General features: G+C 42.2%; 1 protein-coding gene across 2 annotated transcripts in view; it reads right to left on the reverse strand.

Moving 5' to 3' along the window:
* Positions 1-4,905: 4,905 nt before the first annotated feature.
* The window catches only part of ZNF445 (zinc finger protein 445), a 50,178-nt gene continuing 34,134 nt past the window's right edge, over positions 4,906-20,949 (reverse strand). For both annotated transcript variants that reach the window (XM_028107044.2, XM_088026862.1), the window contains exons 2-7: positions 16,437-17,005; positions 13,749-13,917; positions 13,336-13,412; positions 12,922-13,048; positions 12,219-12,329; positions 4,906-11,453 (exon numbers count right to left, since the gene is read on the reverse strand). In XM_028107044.2, the coding sequence (XP_027962845.1) occupies positions 9,289-11,453; positions 12,219-12,329; positions 12,922-13,048; positions 13,336-13,412; positions 13,749-13,917; positions 16,437-16,865 (3,078 nt within the window). In that variant the 5' untranslated portion in view covers positions 16,866-17,005 and the 3' untranslated portion in view covers positions 4,906-9,288. The remainder of the gene's footprint in view (positions 11,454-12,218; positions 12,330-12,921; positions 13,049-13,335; positions 13,413-13,748; positions 13,918-16,436; positions 17,006-20,949) is intronic.

Raw genomic sequence — 20,949 nt, forward strand, 5'->3', positions numbered from 1 at the left:
AGCAGACTTCTAAAAATTCTGATTTTGAACTCCGCTGCTGTATCACTTTCCGGTAGCTGGCTTATGGAGGCTCCCTCCTCCCATGGTGGTTTATCTTCTGATATATCCCCTCAGATTCACTTCTCCACACCTCCTACCTTGCAGAAAGTGGTCAATTTTCTATTTGTTGAATTGCAGCAATTCTTTTCTTAGATCCCAGATTGAATTCACAGGTGTTCAGAATGATTTGATACCTAGCTGAATTCAAGGGACCAGACGAAACTAAGGTCCCCTAACTCTTCTGATATCTTCCCTCCTTCCTCACTGATAGTTTTCATTATCTTCCCAACTCTGCTAAGAAACAGAAAGGATAGATAAGTAATCTATTCTCAACTTGACTCAGACCACCACCTGAGAAAGCAGTTTCAATTACTGATTTTTTCAATGCCTGAGAATGTGGATCAAGTTGTCTCCTGCCAGGTTCAGCCAATCTGAGTTCAGAACATATGGGTTACTTTTATATTTAAAATAAGCTTTAAGTTAAGGGGCGCCTGGGTGGCTCAGTTGGTTGAGCGACTGCCTTCGGCTCAGGTCATGATCCTGGAGTCCTGGGATCGAGTCCTGCATCAGGCTCCCTGCTTGGCGGGGAGTCTGCTTCTCCCTCTGACCCTCTTCCCTCTCGTGCTATCTCTCATTCTCTCTCTCTCAAATAAATAAATAAAAATCTTTAAAATAAAATAAAATAAGCTTTAAGTTAAAAATAGAACTACCCTCCTGCCCAGCAATTGCACTACTAGGTATTTATCCAAAAGATACAAACATAGTGATTCTAAGGGGCTCCTGCACCTCAATGTTTAATAACAGCAATGTCCACAATAGCCAAAATATGGAAAGAGCCCAGATGACCATGGACAGATGAATGGATAAAGAAGATGTGATGTGTGTGTGTGTTTGTGTGTGTGTGTGTGTGTGTGTGTGTGTGTACACACACAATGGAATTATTACTCAGCCATCAAAAAGAATGGACTCTTGCCACTTGCAACAATGTGGATGGAACTAGAGAGTATTATGCTAAGTGAAATAAGTCAATCAGAGAAAGACAAATATCATATGATTTCACCTATATGTGGAATTTAAGAAACAAAACACATGAACATAGGGGAAGGGAAGGAAAAATAAAATAAGACGAAAACAGAGAGGCAAACCATAAGACTCTTAACTATAGGAAACAAACTGAGGGTTGCTGGAGGGGAGGTGGGTAGGGGGATGGGATAATTGGGTGATGGGCATTAAGGAGGGCACTGAAGTAATGAGCAATGAGTGTTGTACACAACTGATAAGTCACTAAATTCTACCCCTGAAACTAATAATACAGTATATGTTAAATTGAATTAAAATAAAAAATTTTAAAAAAGTATAAAATAAGTTTTAAAAGATTATCAGCCCAACTAATGCAACCAATGACAGGTGGAAAGTCATCCTAGGGTTAAAGCCTCATGTTGTGTGATTGAAACACTTGAGGACAGGAAAACACCAATTCTTATTAGACATTGGATTACTCCAGTACCAGTGACCACAGTTTATCCATTGGTACATTCTTCTACAAGTCACCTCATACAATTAGAATTACAGTAGTCCTACCTAACATAGCTCCTACATAGCTCCTACCAGTGACAATGCAGTCACCATGCTTGCTCCCAGGACTCCAACCAGACTTCCTTCTTATGTGCAAATTTCTTTTTAACATGTATCTTTTTTAACATGTAAAAAACATGTTTCTTTTTTTTAACATGTAAAAGTTTCTGCTTATGTTCACATTAGAATGTACCTTGGTAGAATGAACTTCTCAGCTGAGTATCTGATGATAAAAACTTGTATGTCTATAGAGTAATTGTTTTAATTGTAAATAGACCAAAAGGAAGAAAAATTTGTGGATTTTTCCAAAAACTTTATATTGTTTCCATATGATTAAGATTCATGAATATAACTAATATGTGAAATGTTTGCATGAATCTAAAAGTACACTTCTCCTGGGTTGCTGACTTCAATATTTAGTACTGGTTTAAGTATATAAGGACTCTTTAGATTTCTCACCAAGGAAGAATCTTCCATGACCATTAAAATGGTCATGTCCGAGGGCAGTGTCTTCTGTTCTCATTCAAACCTGAAGTCACAAAGGGAAAACATACATACTTAGATCAATTTTCTCTACTTCTATCCAATATTATTTTTCAGATTCTTAGATCCACACTGGTAGTAACCATCTGTTGAAACTACTTTAACATCCTATGAAACTTAATCAGCAGATGTATACATTCTCCTTGCCTTACCTACCTTAGATTTCATAGCAAGAGACTTGAACTAATGTGCCCACATATCAGTTGGGCAACAAAGACAAATGGCCCAACTATGGGATATAAATGAAGGCAACCTTGCCTTTTTAATTCATTCATTTAGAATTCAGAGCTATAGGAGTCTACTATCTGCTCTTGCCTATGCTCTGTTGGGGTTTTATCACCTAAGTCACTGTTCCACTGGAGGCAAATCAGATGTCTGTGCTGTTTTAATCTGTTAAAATCATAAATTTACTTTGTTAAATTTATTAAACATACTTATTAAATGTATTCATTTTTGTTGTAAAATAATGTTTTTAAGCAGAAATATCTTAAATACATTCTTGGGCTTTCAACTTTCAGTTCAATATAAGATGACTAAGGCCAAACACCTAATTATTACAAGGTCCACAGGTAAAATGAACTGGTTATGACATAATTTATATCTTTAAGTGAGCAGCTGTCCATAACGTAGCATACGTATCTTTTTAAAGTAATCTCTACACCCATTGTGTGGCTCGAACTTACGACCTTGAGGTCAAGGGTGGCATGCGCTTCCAATTGAGCCAGCCAGGCGCTCCTACACATAATTTCTTTAACAAACATTCTTGGTCTCAAATCTCTAAGTCAAACATCCTAGGAATTTCTAAGATAATTTAGGAAAGCTGTGCCAGTTATTAGTTTATTGTCTCTGCTTCAAACCCACTCTTCTATAGATGATTTTAGATGATGGGGTTGCAACTCTGCGAACCACATCTCTATTTTGCCAGCTATTTCCCTATTAGGTTCTGGCATCAAGAAATGTTGAGAGGGAAGCTGCAGTGTTGAAGAATCGTGATTAGTGTGCCTCAACTTGGCTGGGTGACAGGGTGCCCAGATACTTGGTCAAATATTCTGAGTGTTTCTGAAGTGAGGGTGTTTTTGGATAAAATTAACATGTAAATTAATGGGCTTTGAGTAAAGAAAATACTCTCCATTATGTGGGTGGGCCTCATCAAATCAGTTGAAGGCCTACATAGAACAAAAAGACTGGCCTCCCCTTGGCAAGAAAGAATTCTCCAGCTGCCTTTGGACTTCATCTGCAACACTGGCTCTTCTGGGTTCTACAACAATCAGCCTTCAGCCCAGAACAGGCATATAAGCTCTCCTGGGTCTCCAGTCTGTGGTCCGTTCTGCAGATTTTTGACTTACCAGCCTCTGGAATCATAAAACACAATTCCATATATCTCTTTCTATATGTATACACACAACCTATTGGTTCTGTTCCTCTGGAGAACCCTAATACAAGGAGGAAGAGGGTTTTTCTGGTATGTGGGCACTGCTTCCTGTTCCCAATGCTTCTTCACTCCAGCAGCGGCTGTTCCCTTTGGTAGCAGCAATTGGGTCCAACTTGCAGTTCTGTCACCATAGGGTCCTCCTTCCAATTCAGACCAACAGTGCTCTCAGCAGTGCTCTCCTCCATGTAGGTCTGAGTTAGCTCTACAGGTGCTCTCTTCCAACATCCTACCTTTTAACAATTCTTTTGTTCCTGCTTTGTAGCTTGCTCTGTGGAGGTGGGATCAGTACTGTACCACCACCCCAAACTAATTCAGATGTCAAGACAGATGATAGCACACACATCAAGAGGTCATGAAAAAGTTTATTATTCACATAATGTGGCTCTCTAGGAAGAGCAAGACAGGCACCCAAGCTAGTCAGTTTGCCCTGATTGCAAGGAGGGGCAAATAGCTCTGATTTTTATTGTAGTTACAGGTGTGGGTTTCCAGGGTAATGGAAAAAGCCAGGGTTTGCATAAATTTCACCTCAAGTGCTGAGGGAGTATCTGGGCTTTCTTATCAGCTTGCCCAGATGTGAGGCAAAAGGGGGGAGGGGGAGGGCTTAAAAGCTGTCAGTGGTCAAACATCAAAAATGGGGTCAGATTCCATTACAGTTCCCCCAGTCTTGGGATGGCACCAGGTCTCAAGTCACTGCCTCCATGATAAATTAGCACTTTCTTTTGCCTTTTTAGTTACTTAGATATACCTATTAAACAATTCTAAGTTCTTTTTCTTAAAATAATTGGTATGGTTTCTGGCTCCTGACTATAACCTGGGTAATACAAGTCCTCTTTGCTATTCTACAGGGTTAGCATTAGCTTAATAGGTATGCCAGTTGTGCATAAAAACATTTACTCATCTTCCTTCACTTACCTAGTAAAATGGAATGGCTGACTAAACATCATCCACAGGATCCCATTTCTTAAACTTTTTTTTCCCATTTCTTAAACTTTTGAGTCTAGAGCTTCTGGCTTCACTTGCTATTTTTAGGCAAAAAGGTTAAAGAAAATAGAGCTCATAATTTCCTATAAACTCTATGTCTTGGACATCAATACAATACACAGAGAATATCCTCAATCTTTTTAAGAGGATGTATGGTATTCCATCAAAGATGCACCAGAACTGTTCAACCATTCCTTTACTAATAGCCATTTGTGTTGTTACTCATTTTTGTAGGTGAGGAAACTAAAGCCTTGAGAGATTAAATGGCTCACTCTAAGTAACATTATATAAATGGCAGAACCAGGATTTCTATAAAATTGTAAGATGCCACAGCCCATGCTTAAAAACATTTTATTTTTAAGTATTTTAAGCAAACAGAAAAAAAAAACAAAAACACACTATCCCATTAAGCAACATGTGACCCATCTACATCAATTTTTAAAATGAAGTAAAACACAACTACAGCTTCCATCTACCCCCCCATTCCATCAGCAGGCTCTGCCATGAAAAGGTAGAACACAACTTTCACACAACATTCCAATACATGATTTTGTACTCTTCATCATATAATTTGAATCCACAGGAAGATATTATTGTGCAAAACAGTAACAACATTGTTTACTATATGCCAACAATGCTTGCATGCCAGCCACTAATCAAAACACTTTATTACATGCATTATTTCATTTACCATTCCCCCACCCCCAATTATCTTGTGAGGTCGGCAACTACTATTCCATTTCATTAAAAAAGTGAAACACAAATTTAAGTTTAAATAATGTGCCTACAGATACAGAGTATATTTAATTTTACATAAATGGCATATTGTACATAACTTCTGCAACTTTCTCAGCATTTCTGATTTATCTATGTTGAAAGATGAAACTCTAGCTCTTTCGTATTCACTTCCAAAAGTACCAAAACAACCCCCCCTTTTTTTTTCTGTTGATGGACATTTGGGCTTTTCCCAGTCTTGCTACCTACACAATACTGCAATGAACAGTTTTATACAAATGTTCCTCCCTACATGAAGTTCTTCTAGGGTTTATCCAGGAGCAGAATGGCTGGTGGTATGCACAGTACAAGATTTTGCAGACTGCATGGCATAGGACCCATTACAAAATTTCCACTCCCACCACATTGAATTCCCACTGTTCTACACATGTACCCATGCTAGGGCTTGTAAAACTTGTCATCTTGAGGAGTGTGAGAAGTCCCTATTAACCTGTATTTCCTGTGCTTTCTTCTCCATACATGTCTCTGTGTGGGCTGATGCTCTATCAGCAAGGCAGGGGTCAACCACCTGAACTGATTCAAAGACTTTCCAATACCTACTCCTCTCTGGGAGTCCCAGCCCTCTGGCTCTCCTCAGCTCCAACTTCGGTTCTTCCTAGGCAGCAAAAGAAAGCAAGGCAGGGTTCAAAGAAGCCTACATATTCTCCAGGCCAGAATGGGGTATGACAGGAGAACTGGTGGCTGAGGCAGTCAGAAATTTTCAACTGGAGCCACATGGCTTGGAACCACCTAAGCTGGTGCTAACTAGTGCGCTTGTGGGTAACCTCCAGTCAACACTGTACTCAGGACCCCTTCAAAACACTCCAATCCTGACTTAGCTGAACTAAATTCAATTCCATATTCCTTAATAGAGGTAATCTTGTACAAAATCTCTGTATGGCAAACAGATAAATAAGCACCCAACCCAGCCTCCAGAGTGCCCTATCTGCTGCAGTAGCAGGCCTAATTCTTGGAAACCTGGACAACACCCAGCAGAGTAAGACACAGGCTCCAAGAGAGGTGGGGCCAGGGGAGAGGTCTTAAAGACAGACAAGGGTTAGGGATGGCAAGGGTTAATCTTGATGGATGAGGACCTGAGCCAGCAAAGATATGGTCTACACTCCTGGTGAAGGGAGACAGCACAAGTCAGGCCAGTCCAGGGGTGTTCAGGGGCAGACAGTGAAAGTTAAATCCAACAATGATTGGTACGATGATTGCACCAAAATGTTTAGTAGTAGTTAGCTGCAAGTAGTGAGACTTCTTTTAGCTAAGCTGTTATTTACTAATATTTCTCTAATAATATATTACTCATATAATTAAAATTATTTAAAAATTCAGGTTACTGAACAGACCCCATCAGTACAATCCCAAAATATTAAAGGCTTACCTCAGTATAGAGGGATTTCTGTTGATTTTTACTTCTTTGTACACTTGAAAATTTGGTTTGAATGTTTAAAAATAAGTATATCTCACTTTATAAAAATGGCAGTACAAAACCCCTATTGGGGCAGGAACTCTGTGAGGTGACAGTGGCACAAGGAGTTGGGGGGGATGTGAAAATATTAACAGAAAAGAGGTATTTCCTCGGTTGTAGCACCAGATTTGAAGCCAAAGCTGACTTGGAGCTGCAGCTCTGTGAGGGCTCTGGTCTTAGGGATCAGCTACCTAACCCAGAGCCTTTGCAAACCAAGCCCTCTTTCTCCAATCCTAGGAATCAGGGAGCTTAATTACTCTAACTTTACATGCCAGAAAATAGATGCAGATGTTCAGCGACTTGTCCAAGATCATCCTGCCAAGAAAAGGCACACTGAGCCTGGAACCCAGATCTGGTAACTCCAAGGCCCTCCCCATGACCCTGTGGCCTCAGCACATGGGACTGTGATCCCTGCCCAGCCACTTCTAGAACTAGTTTTTGGTACTATACCACTGATGGGACACCTGATTCCATGCCATGGGCAGCTGCTGCTGTAGGAAAAGGATGCAGAGCCAGGATTACCAAACCCTCCTGAGTACAAAGCTGAATAGGGGCCAGAACACGAACATATGTCTGCCCCTTCTCCCCAACCTCTGACTACTCCATGTGACATCACCACAAAGTATCAAAGTCTTCATTTTCACTTGCCCACATCAATCCAGAAAGGATAAGATTACTTGTACTCTATTGAGAGGACATTTTCCAGGTCGGTTTCTTCTCTTGTATTACAAGAAATGGTCTGCCCCACTGGTGTGCCCCAACTCAGAGCAGTAAAATGTAGTCTGAGATGGTCCTCTACTATCAAGTGAGATATTTTATTCTTATATTCATAATGTGAGCTCTTCAATAATCAGAAGCAATGACTACTTACACAAATTTTAGAAAAGTCACTCCTTTATCCCTATGCCACTGAGCTAATTCTTTTTGTTTCAAGTCAAGCTAGCAAGCGAGATGGAGGTGCCTCCCCCACCAGGCCACCTTTTCTCCAGAGGGCATCAGTCATGGGAACTGGTACCTTTGGGTTGAACCCAATGCCAGCACCGGATCCAACATGTGAAGAAAGCTACACGAAAGGTTAGAGGGGCCCCATAGTGTGCACAAGTTAAGAGATGCAAGCAAGCACAATAATTAAATGTTTACAACTGTGGAGAGCTAGAGGTCTTATAAAAAATTCAGGCCCTTTGAGGGGAGAGGAGAGAGTTCCATCACTGGAAACTGAGAGCAGAGATAACTGCATAAAAATCTTTCAGCTATATAATTTCAGAGTCCCTGGGTCTGTGGTTAACCTTGTAAATGTAACTCAGATTCAGTAACATCACTCCTCAACTCAAAACTGTCCAAAAGCTCCCTACCTCACTTTGAGGAAGCTCTAGCCCCAGTGGTGACCCATGATGATACATGGTGTGGCCCACTACCTCTGGGGCCCTCTCTTCTGCTGGCTCACTCCACTCTAGCCCAGGGACTTCACTGACATTCTCCAAGGACAGGAGACAAGATTCCACCTCCTGTGCCTGGATCTAGAGACCCACAGGGTTCATGCCCTAACCTCCTTCAGGTCTTTGCTCAAGTTTCACCTTCTCAGTTGAAGTCCTCCCTAACCAGCCTACTTAAAATCACGACCCACCTCCTAATCCAGCACTGCTTCTCACTTTTCTCTGATTCATTCTGTCCACAACACATATCACCATCTGAAGTACTATATAACTCATTTGTTTATTGTCTGTAAAGATCCAAGATGGCAGATCTTTTGTCTATTCTGGTCACTGCTGGGTCTCTAGCATACACAACAGTGTCTGGCATATGGGAGGTGCTCAGCACATTTCTGTTGAACAGACGGCCTGCTGTTGCCATGCAGACTGTGGGGTGGAGACAGCGACAGGGCACTGGAAGAGCCCCATTCTCCAGGTGATTGAGTCCAAACCTGCTCTCCTCCATGTGCTGCTGAGACAACTCTATGCCCACAGCAGATGTCCAAGCGAGATATGAAGGCCAAAGCTGCAGCCAGAACTCCCAGGAGGCATCTGGGGGAGACTAGGAGTTCTTGCTGCTACTGCTGCTGCTTATAAAGTCAAACAGAATATGCACTACCACAGGATTCAACTGGCCCCTTCCCAGCAGCCACAGCCCATAACATCACAGACATTTTGTCAAACTACAAAGGGCAATAGTATCTGCTTTTTGACTTATTATCTGGCTGGAGGCTCCAGACCATTGTGCAAAGGCCACTTCAGGGGCCCAAGCCTCCAGAAGGGCCCCAAAGAACAGGTTGCTGTTCTTCCCCAGCATCACACTCCCCAGCAGGTAAGAAAGGGGATGCCCTGAGGTTTTGAATTCTCAGGATTCTCTGCCACCAGATTCGAAAATAGAAAGGGCTAGACCCTTTGTGAAGCTTTTCCCCATATTGCCTATAATTAAGGGTTCTCTAGCAGGGCTGCTAGGAACCCCTCTCCCCCCACTCTCAGACCCCAAGCTAATCTCTAGTATGGTTTTTCATATGCCGAGCCAAATTTGAAGACCACCTGAAGGTCTTCCCACACTCTCTGCATTTGAAGGGCCTCTCTCGAGTATGAAATCTCTTGTGGCTAATGAGCTGTGAGCTTTTGTTAAAAGTTTTCCCACAGGTGCTACACTTGTGGCACTTTTTCCCAATGGGTATGTTCTGGAGTCCAGTGATCCTGGAGCTCTGGTCACAAGCTTCCTCAGAATCTTCAAGGGGCTTCTCCCCACTTGGTTTTAATTCCTGTAAACTCACCGCTGTGTCCTGGCAGGAAGACAACCCAGCCAGGCTGCATTCAGACTGTGCCACTCTGGTGTGTTTTCTCTGATGAATGCAGAGGGTATGTCTTCCAATGAAATCTTTCCCACACCACTGACATTTAAAAGGTCTCTCTTTAGTGTGGATTCTCTGATGATTAACAAGGCGATGTTTTCTATCATAAGATTTCCCACACAAATTACACTTATAGCGCTTCTCTCCACTGTGTATTCCCTTATGATCTAAAAGACTTCTTTTACGTGTAAAAGTTTTCCCACATTCTTGGCACCAAAAAGGTTTCTCACCAGTGAGGATTTGTGGCTGCAGATTTGGCGTGTTTCCACTTTCACGGTACTCGTACTGTTTTTCTAAAGAGTGAATCCTCTGATGACGGGAGAGGTTAGAACTCCATCTGAAAGCTTTCCCACATTCTCTACACTTATAAGGCTTCTCTCTGGTATGAATTCTCTGATGGATGAGGAGGAATGAGTGATTACGGAAGGCTTTGCCACACTGGCTACATTTGTAGGCTTCCTCTGTGGTGTGACTGCTCTGAGGAACTTGTAGAACTCTGTCCTGACTAAACGATGGCCCATCCTCAGGTTTTCTCTGAATGGCATGCTGCTTCTTATGAGCAATAAAGGCTGACCGATGGGTAAACTCTTTTTTGCATTCACTACATCTGTATGGTTTCTCACCTGTGTGAATTCTCTGATGATCAATGAGGGATTTCTTTCGAGTAAAAGTTTTCCCACACTGCTGACAAGGAAAAGCTTTCTCTGTAGCCAGGGCATTCTGGGACTGACTGCAGCTGGAGGTCTGTCTGAAGTCTTCTCTACATGTGTCTTGATCATAGAACTTTTCTTCCTGGTGCATTCTCATATGACGAGTAAAGTTTGATCTCCACCTAAAGGTTTTCCTACATTTGGTACATTTATAAGGTTTCTCCTGAGTGTGGACCCTTTGATGTTCAACAACATATGATTTACAGTGGAAGGATTTCCTACACTGGCTGCAGTCAAAGGGTTTCTCCCCACTTTGGTCTCTCAAATGATGATCAAATCCTGAGCCATAGGTGAGAGCTTCCTCATACTGATTAGACTCAAGAAATTTCTGCTTAGCATGGGTTTCTTGGTGTAGACGGTAGGCAGACATACGTCGGAAAGCCTTGTCACATAAACTACACTTATAAGGTTTCACTCCAGTGTGAATCTTTTCGTGTCGTACACAGTTTGAGCTCCACCTGAAGGCTTTCCCACACACCCTGCATTTAAATGGTTTCTCTTGAGTGTGAAGTCTCTGATGACATACAAGATGAGAGCTATGACTGAAGGTCCTCCCACAGTCACTGCACTTATATGATGTCCCCACCATGTGAAGATCCTGCCCATGTTGGTGATGTGAGCTAAGGCTGAAGTCTTTCCCACGTGCATCCTTTGCATTTGCTTTTAGTCCAGCATGAATTCTCTGGTGTAAGCTAAATCCGCCAACTATGCGCCTGAGCCCTTTCCCATATTCCTTGTAGTCATAGTGGTATGCACTCCCTCGGAAGTGTCGGCTACAGCCATGTTTAAGGGATCGCTTTCTTCTGGGAACTCTCAAATATGTGGCATGTTTTAAATTACGACTAGTACTTCTTCCTGATTCTTCAGATTCTTTTTCTGTCCTATGACTGAAATTGGTCTCTTCTTTCTTAACTCTTACTTGTATGGGACTTCCACATTGTTCCTTTAGCCTGCTCTTCTGCTCAAAAGATTCTCTGAGCCCCATTCCCTCAGAAACAATCATCCAACATTCTGATGGCACAGCTAAGGTTTCTGCTTCTTCCAAAGGTTCATGTTTTAAGGCGAACTTGTTTGTTTTAATCTGGAGCTCACCTCCTGACACAAAATAAAACACAAGACAATGTACTCTATTCCATACTTGGAACTGCAGAAAGCACCAAAGGACAGGGAAAAAAAAAAAAAAGCCAAGCTCTTGGGTGGTGAAGCTTTTGCTTGACTGCCAATACCTTTACCAAATAGTCTGGGAGGGCAAAACATGGAACAGTGTCCCAGATGACAGGGAAGGGAGGAGGGGAAGTAAGGTGGGCACAGCAGCTAAACATATGCAGAAATCACATCCAGTTAAAAAGTGAATGTTAAACAGTAAGACAGGGGACAGAAATCATGGTAAGAGGATAAGAAGGCTTCCAAGAGCCCACAGGAGGGGCTCCATGGAGGACTAGCTGAAGGAACTGGAAGTCAAACCTATCATAGGGGCAAAGAAGAGGAGCAGGAGTGGGATTAGGGTTCTTCAAAGAGCATGAAGGGTGGGCATGGGCCAGGGGCCAATAAGAGTGCAGCAGAAGGATGAGGAAGAGCATCACTGAATGGAAAAGAGTGCAACAGGGAAGCCCTCCAGTGGGCAAGAACAGTTACTGAAAAGGTTTCTGGGGAAGAGGTAGGGCCAGAAACAAATGTCTAATAGGCCAGTCTAGAGAGGAGAAACAGGGGAGGCCCAGCACTCCTTAGCAACACTGTTAAGGATCTTCCTTCTAGCAAACAACAAAGTATGTTCCCTGTGACTTACTTGGTGTAAAAGACCTTAAGAAAGAGAAGAGGAGATGTGAGAGGAGTAAGATCCAGAGGTTCTCTGAAACTCACCTGCAGGGGCAACACCTGGCTTCCCCTTAGGCTGAGCTCCCTGGACATTCAGGCCCCATGGCTCCCTTGCTTCCAACCAGGAAATCAGAACAGGTTTGGTGAATGGTCCCACTGCAGAAGAGAAGGGGATGGGATGAGATGGAAAGGTGGATAATCATATAGAACTATTCTCCAGGACCCTCTCAGGCCTGAGGTCCTGGCAAGGACAAGGGAAAGGCGAGGGAGGTTGGTGGAGGAAGCGAGGACAGGAGGCCCAGACAGCCATTTCCAACAGCTCTGAGCAGAGACAAAAGAGGTTGAAAAAAGTCACAGCCAAAAGGATCACTAGGATTCTCTGGAGGTGGGAGCCACGACAACTCAATCAGTTAAATCAACCAACACCATTTGGACGTCTAACTAGGAACCTGACACATATGACTTTCTTTTTTTGTTTTTAAAGATTTTATTTATTTATTTGACAGAGAGAGACACAGCGAGAGAGGGAACACAAGCAGGCTTCCCGCCGAGCGGGGAGCCCACATATGACTTTTAATCATTGTAATAATCCAGCAAATAGGCATCATTATCACAACATTTCAAAAAAGAAAACTAGGTGATAGAGCCAGGGTCAAAGCCCAGGTCAGGTCCCTGTCTAGACATCATAATAAAGAGTAAGAAGGCAGAAGTAAGAGTGGGTAGAAGCACGGGGGTATCAATGCCTTACCTAGAGAAACCACGTTCCCGTAATTCTCCAGCATCACATCTCTGTACATGTTCCTCTGAGCAGGGTCCAGCCATCCCCACTCATCCTGAGAGAATGTCACTTCCACATCCTTGAAAGTCACAGCCTCCTGAAAAACACAGTCCTATGTCTGAGAGTCAGTCTACAGCTCCTGGCTTTTCGGAGAGGGCAGGGGAAGGGGACAGGCCAGTCTGAGTGAGCATAGGATTGATCTGGTAAGGGTGAAAGAGAGAGCATCACCCAGCAGAAGAACTCTGAGCTCAAGGGGTCTCCAGGACCTGGGTCTCTGGATATGAGGTCACTGGACACAGAGACTCAAGATGAGGGGGAGCCTCAGTGACTCCATTAGGCAGCAATGCTGGGATGTCATGAAGGACCAAAGGTCTTATGGCTCACCCGAGGCTGGGATGTCAATGGGTCTCCTGGACACACCTCTCTCTGGGAAAGGGCAGGCACCTGGGCAACAGGAGGCTCTGAAGGAGAAGAAAGAGCCATGAGAGAAGGTAGCCCAGCTCTTGGCACCCCACTGAGGAGGCCCACTCTTCCCCCACATAGAGGACTCCTGGGCCTACAAGCAAGTATGGACTATCGTTAAACACCCATTTCACATTTCCCCAGTGTCCGCTGAGGGCTGGGGAGTGAGAAGTGCAATGTGAGGAGGAGTTAGGTAGACATGGGTTACAGAAGGGTAGAAAGGACACAGGGCTAAGCACCAAGACTGAAAAGGATTCTCGTAAGAGGACAGATGGTGAAATAACAACACTACTTTGGGATGTGTGGCATACAGCTTAGAGCTAGATGGCGAGTACCGGATTGCCCAGCCAGGAGGTCACACACTCCTATTTCATAGGGAGGCTCCAGGGGGTCCCCAAGAGTAGAGTCGCTCCTGAGAGGTGAAGCAGGGGGCCATATCTGTGAGGCTCGCAGGGCTCCTGTACCCATCCAACGTACATCTGGGCTCTGAGCAAGGGCTGGGTCCTGGCGAGAAGAAAATGTTGTGAGAGGATTCCCATAGGAATCAGAAAGCAAACTCAGAGAAGAGGCCACATGGCCAATCTTTAAGGGCAGGTTATCCAGGGAAGGGCAAGCCAGGCCCTTCATTACCTACAGGCAGAGGGGAGAGGAGGAGGAGAAAGCCCAGGGAGGACCCACTCATCCCTCAGCCTCCCTGGGCTCTAATGTGGGCCATGAGGGAGAGAGGTGGAGCCAGATTCCAGCTACAACATAGGAAAGCACCCAGCAAGGCACTGCTGTCAGGTTTCAGGTGCCACAGCGACACCTCCCCACTAGCCCCTCAGGCCCCACCCTGGTCTGGAACTTAGAAATCAGAGAGAAGAAATTTGTCCCTGAGTTAAAATGATAATGGCTCACCGCAGAGATGCAGACAGATAACATCTACCAAGTACCAGGCACCACTCTAGGCACTACCAAGCATAGTGACCTCAAAGAAGCAGGACAGCTTCCACATGTAAATCTGACTGAGATGGTAACACTGCCAGAGAGGCAATGCTACTTGTGAGGGTCAGTCATGGAACCAAAAAGAAAGTCTCAGGTACAAAAAAATGGCAGTGCCCATCCAAGCAGAGACTAGAAAGAGCCAGTCTTTGCCCTGGGACTTCAAATGGTTCCAGTCTCTGAGGCAAGGCTATCCCTGACATGGAAATGAATACCAATGAACTTTTAAGTTTTTTCTGGTCCTGTGGCCAAGACATTGACCACACTGATTTGGATGAATCTTAGCCTGAGGCCATGAAACATGTGATACCAAGCTAAAAGACTAAAAGATGATGAACCTGTTCCTCCCAAACCCTACCAAAAAGAGAATAAAGAAACAATACAAAGATGGAAGCAGACAGTCCAATAAGTTTAAGAACAAAATTTCTCAGGGCCTAGTTGCTCAATGCTGATGAACCACAGGGTGATTATGTAATTTTATGTGCATCTTGAGCCATTCTGTTCATTTTTCAGAATTTGGGAGGTGTTCTCCCAGTCCATTTTCTTTTCTAATTTTTTTTAAAGAATTTATTATTTGTCAGAGAAAGAGAGAGCACAAGCAGGGGGGAGTGGAAGGCAGAGGGAGAGGGAAAAGTAGGCTCCCTGTTGAGCAAGGAGCCCGATATGGGACTCGATCCCACCACTCTGGGATCGTGGCCTGAGCCAGGCAGACGCTTAACCTACTGAGCCACCCAGGCATCCCTGTTTTCTAATTTCTAACTAGCTTTCAACCAGGTACGCGCTGTATGCCCATTTGGCAATGTTTTCAGGGATTTTCAAACCTTACATCTAGCTCTAAATGTGTTAAATGTAAGCAAGCCACAATTTTGTACCTACTATGTACCTTATTTGCTTTAATCAATGATTTTTCGATCCTTTTAAACATCTTGGTGTTTTAGTAAAAATGATAAATGCTCTTAGATTTTTAAAAATAGCAACCAATGTTAAGCAAAAAGGTTTTCTTTTTTAATAGCCATATCTTGCATTGATATATTACCATTTACTGCTGGTAGATGTTCAGTCAGATGTGTTACTTGATTGACTTAATTTGATATTATATTTGGGAGAAAAGTATGTCAGATATGTTCCAGAAATCTTAAAGGTAACTTTCATTTATGCATGAATCATATATGTAGAATTACATATATTTTTATTGAAAAAAATTTTAAAGAAGCCTACAAAAATGATAAACGCTCTTAAAAACAAAAAAACAAAAAAACGAACCTCCAAAGCTATAAGAAGCATTGAGAAACTCACCTGTGTGGGGCAGAAGGGGCAGGCAGAGCTCACTTTGACTGACTGGCTGCTCTACCATCAGCACTGGGGCAGTCAGCTGTTTCCTGGTGCTAAGGCTGGGGCTGGGCACATGGTGAGCATTCAAATATACACTGAATAAATTCTCATTGTTAGATCAGTTCTGCATATTCTTTTCAATAAACTGAGTTTCTGAAAGAACGTGAACAATGCTCGAACAATGAGGCTGTGAAATAAAGTCTTCCAATTTCTTGGCCCTGGGCTGACCCTCAATACTCTTCTTACCCCTGACCCCTGCACAGAACAAATCCTCAAAAGAAAGAAGGAACATGCTGCGAGTGCATTTATAGGTCTTACCATGTATTCAGAAGTCAGGAGTCCTGACTCCAACAGCAAGAGAGATATCACTCCCACTTAACAGGTCAGTATCAAGTCAAATTAGATATGTGGAGATGGACTCGCATAATGTAAGTCACTGTGTCCAAAAGCTCATTACTGTTATCTACAGATACTTGCTGACCCTCTTTCTGGAGCCGACTGTCCTCTGGCAAGGTGGGAAGGGCTGCCAGCTCAAAGGTCCTTGGCTCAGGGTCTAGTTCTCAGCTGCTTAGGTGCTGTGGGAATGAGAAGGAAAGACATTCCCTGCCTTCCTCAATGCTGAGGGTTCAGAGGCCCAACCCACACACTCTAGATGAGCGGCTGACTGATAGGCAGAGTTCACTGGGAACTGCACACTTGCTCACACTCACCCTGCATGGTGTCCCATTGAGGTCCCTCTGCAGCTCTTCCAGCAGGGCCACAGCCTCCCCACCACTCTCAGGGTGATGCAGTTGTACCCAGGTCCGGAGCTCCCCGGGCAGGATGCTCAGGAACTGCTCCAGCACCAGCAGCTCCAGGATCTGGGCCTTGGAGAGAATGTCAGGCCTCAGCCACCAGCGGCAGAGCTCCCGGAGCCTGCTGAAAGTCTCTAGAGGCCCAGAAGATTCATGGTAACGAAGCTGCCTGAAGAGCTGGCGAAACAGTTCCTGGCCAGAACGGTTGAGTGTCTGTGGCCTGGCAGCCTGCACTGAAGTGTAGCCTTCATCCTCTTCTTCCTTCTTTACCATCTGAAGACGCCCTCGTTCCCTTGAAGCCTGGGCCTGAGCTGGATGGACAGCATACCACCTACCTGGAGGCATCACTCCTGCTCAGGGTCTACCCAGCAGAGTGCGAACCAAATCTATGTTAGCCGTGTCGCTGCTGGGACCTCAGGAGTAGTTTTTCAGCATCGTAGTGGGCAATGCCATTTGCTGGGACATCAGATGTCACTGGCAAGAGACTAAAATAACCAGTATTATTGTTCAGGAGGGATGTGAGAATGATGGTGCAGTTAGATCCTGGTAGCCAGGATCATCTTTGGATGTATGAAAAGAGGACACAGGAAGATTTGCATGATCATGCCTGCCAATATTAAGCAGACCAGGGCTAGATTGTCACATATTGTGGTAAACTAAGAAATATCCCAGAATACAGGAAAACATTTACAGGGCTTGTATGTTAAAAATTACAAATGGCTGATAAAAGAAACCAAAGATCTAAATAAATGGACAGACATACCGTATCATCTACTAGAAGACTTGACATAGTAAAGATGTCACTTCTCCATTAAAAGATCTACACATTTAATGCTACTCCTGTCAATATCTCAGCAAAGTTTTTTGTATATATAGACAAGATTATCCTAAAATTTATGTGGAAAAACAAAGGAATTACAATAGCTAAAACAACTTTTAAAAATTAGAATAAAGTATGAGGACATCATCTATTTAACTTCAAGACTTAGAGCTATAATAATCAAGATTGTGGATCCAGCAATTGCACTACTAGGTATTTACCCAAATACAAGAATACTAATTCGAAGGGATACATGCACCCCAAAGTTTATAGCAGCATTGTCCACAGTAGCCAAATTATGGAAACAACCCGAGCGTCCATCGACTGATGAACAGATATGGAAGATATGGTATACATATACACTGAAGTATTTCTCAGCCATCAAAAAAGAATGAAATCTTGCCATTTGCAACAACATAGCTGGAGCTAGAGAATATTACGTTAAGTGAAATAAGTCAGCCAGAGAAAGACAAATACCATATGATTTCACTCATATATGGAATTTAAGAAAAAACAAATGAGCAAAAAGGGGGGGAGAGAAAGAGAGAGAGAGGCCAAACCAAGAAACAGACCCTTAACTATAGAGAACAAACTGCTGGTTACCAGAAGGGAGGTGGGTGGGGGATGGGTCAAAAAAGGTGATGGGCATGAAGGAGTGCACTTGTGATGAGCACAGGGTGATGTATGGAAGTGTTGAATCACTATGTTGTACACCTGAAACTAATATAACACTGTATGTTAACAAACTAGAATTTAAATAAAAATTTAAAAAAAGAGAGAAACTGTGGTACTAGTGGAGGAAGAGATACATAAATCAGTGGAAAAGAAAAACCTGAAATAGACCAACACAAATATGTCCAACTAATTTGTAATATCGAATGTGACTTTACTAATACTGTAATATAATATTCTAAAATATCTCAAGCAATTCAAAAACATAACAAATGCTGATTAGGAATCCTTTAAATGACTGTGACCCCCACCAATGCATTAAGAACTATACTTTGGACACTACAAATCCAGCTCTCTACTAAACTCCTTATTTCCTTTTGTAATTCATCATAATGGAGGCTGTCCAAAGGTTTAAGCCACTTTCAGGAGACATCAGAGCTTAGTGTACAGAGAAGAGAACATGAACTAAGACTGACCTGGGTTCAAATCCAACTCCCCACTTATTAACTGTATGACTACGGAGGCATCACTTTACCTCTTAAAATCTCTGTGGCCTCACTGTATAAAATGGGTGTGGTTGTGGGGTTTTTAGAAAAAACTACCTGGGCACATTTTGGGTTCTCAGTGAATGTTATTTCACACCTAGGGAAAGAGTTTATGCTGCAGGCCACACCATAGTGTAGGAGTCTACCCTGCAGATGTGCCCACCTGATTTTTCATAAAGGTACAAAAAGCAATTCAAAGGAGGAAAGATAGTCTTTTCAACAAATACTGATGGAGGAATTGGACATTCACAGGCAAAGTAATGAAAGTCAACTTCAACCTCACATCTTATACAAAAATCAATTCAAAATGAATCCCAGACTTAAATATAAAACATAAAACTATACAACTTTTACAGAAAAGCATAGGAGAAAATCTTTATGATCTAAGGCTAGGCAAAGTTATTAGAATTGATACCAAAAGCATGATCCATAAAAGGGAAAACTGATAAACTGGACCTCATCAAAATGTAAAACTCTGCTCTAGGAAGACCCTTGTTGACAGCATGAGAGACAAACTACAGACTAGAAGATTATATTTACAACGCACATACCTGACAAAGGACTAGTATCTGACTATATAAAGAATTCTCAAAACTCAACAGTAAAAAAGGCAAATAGTTCCATAAGAAAATGGGCAAAAGACATGAAAATAAATACAAATAAGGACAAGAAAAAATGTTTAACATGATTAGCCATTGGAGAAATTCAAATTAAAATCACTATATAAGATAATCACTATATATCTAACAAAATGGCTAAAATAAAAAAAGTGACAACACCAAATGCTATTGAGGATACAAAGAAACCAGATCACTCATCCATTACTAGTGGGAATGTAAATTGTATAGCCACTGTGGGAAACAGTCTGGCAGTTTCTTAAAAACTTAACATACAACCTAGCAGTTGTACACCCAGACATATATCCCCCAAAAATGAAAACTTATGTCCACAGAAAAACTTGTACACAATTGTTCACTGCAGCTTATTCATAATAGCCCCAAACTGGAAACCAACCAGATGTCCTGCAATGGAAGAATAAACAAACTGAGGTACTACTATACTATGGAACACTACCTGCAATAAAAAGAAGGAGTATATGCAACAACTTGCATGCATGTCTAGAGAATGACGATGAATGAAAAGAGCCAACCTGAAAAGGTAACACAGTGTATTACTCTATTTATACATTCTTCAAATAGCAAAAGTATAGACATGGACAACAGATTAGTGGTTGCCAGGGTAGTTAAGGACTGGAGGGCAGAGCAGGAGGTATTATGGTTTTACGTAATTAAGAGTCTGACTTCATTTTTGATGTCTGACTGCTGACAGCTTTCAAGCCCCACCACTCGTACTCCTTCTTGCCAACATCTGGACAAAGAAATAAAGCCCAAGTGCTCCCTTAGCACCGGCAGGAAGTTCAAAGTACACAAGCCCCTGGCCTGTGTACAAAAATCCTCACCCCAACCCCATGCTAACCATATAAAAGCCAAAGCCGGTCACCTCTCCTTGCTCTCTCAAGCCATTCTTTTTTTACATTTTAAACCATTTTAATATAAAGGATAGCAATTCAAATGTTTTACATTTCTACTTAAGTTTATATTGCACTAATATTATTTTACATGGAAAAACTAGATGTATTTATTATGACATAATGTCTTAGAAACATTCTTTGACATTCACATTTATATTAATGGATATTTCAAAGTCCACTTGAATAAATTTTCTATTATATACCAAATCACCTAACAAAAATGAATATATAATGCTAATCTGCTTTGATATTGATATATTGAATTCTGCTTTGATACATTGAGAACAGATATTCATATTTATTATTACTTCCCCTGAGAAATACACTGATTTTTAGAACACATTTAAATCAGTCTTGGTACCTAGTAATAACATTTAAGCAATACCTGAAAATTCTTCATTTATTGTTGAGTGTCCACAAGACTAATTTTTTAAATTTAACATTTACTTTACTTAAAAATGAAGAAGAAAAAGTGTTAGTCCTTTTATCCAGTGGAACAGGTATGAGAAGACAGTAAGAATGATCTTCAAAACTGGCTTCTAAGCTATGTTTGTACAACTTAAACATTCAGTTCTCATCATTTTGTTGCAGTATAACGAGGCCTATTATAATAATAATAACCAATGTTAGAGTCCTTGAAAATCATGATTATAATTAAAGCTTGGACTTAAAGCATAATGGCAACCTCCTGGATCCCGTCAAATTTCTACTGAACTAATTTAAGTAGTTGGAGGTTGCCATTAGCTTCATCATGCTTTAAGTCCAACCGGGTGATGGGTATTAAGGAGGGCACACGCTGTGATGAGCACTGGGTGTTATACACAACTAATGAATCGCTGAACACTACAGCAAAAACTAATG

This window comes from Eumetopias jubatus, unplaced genomic scaffold (assembly GCF_037043125.1).
Source record: "Eumetopias jubatus isolate StellerSeaLion01/CBP00866 unplaced genomic scaffold, mEumJub1_p1.0 scaffold_1, whole genome shotgun sequence".
In the NCBI taxonomy this organism is placed as follows: Eukaryota; Metazoa; Chordata; class Mammalia; order Carnivora; family Otariidae; genus Eumetopias; species Eumetopias jubatus.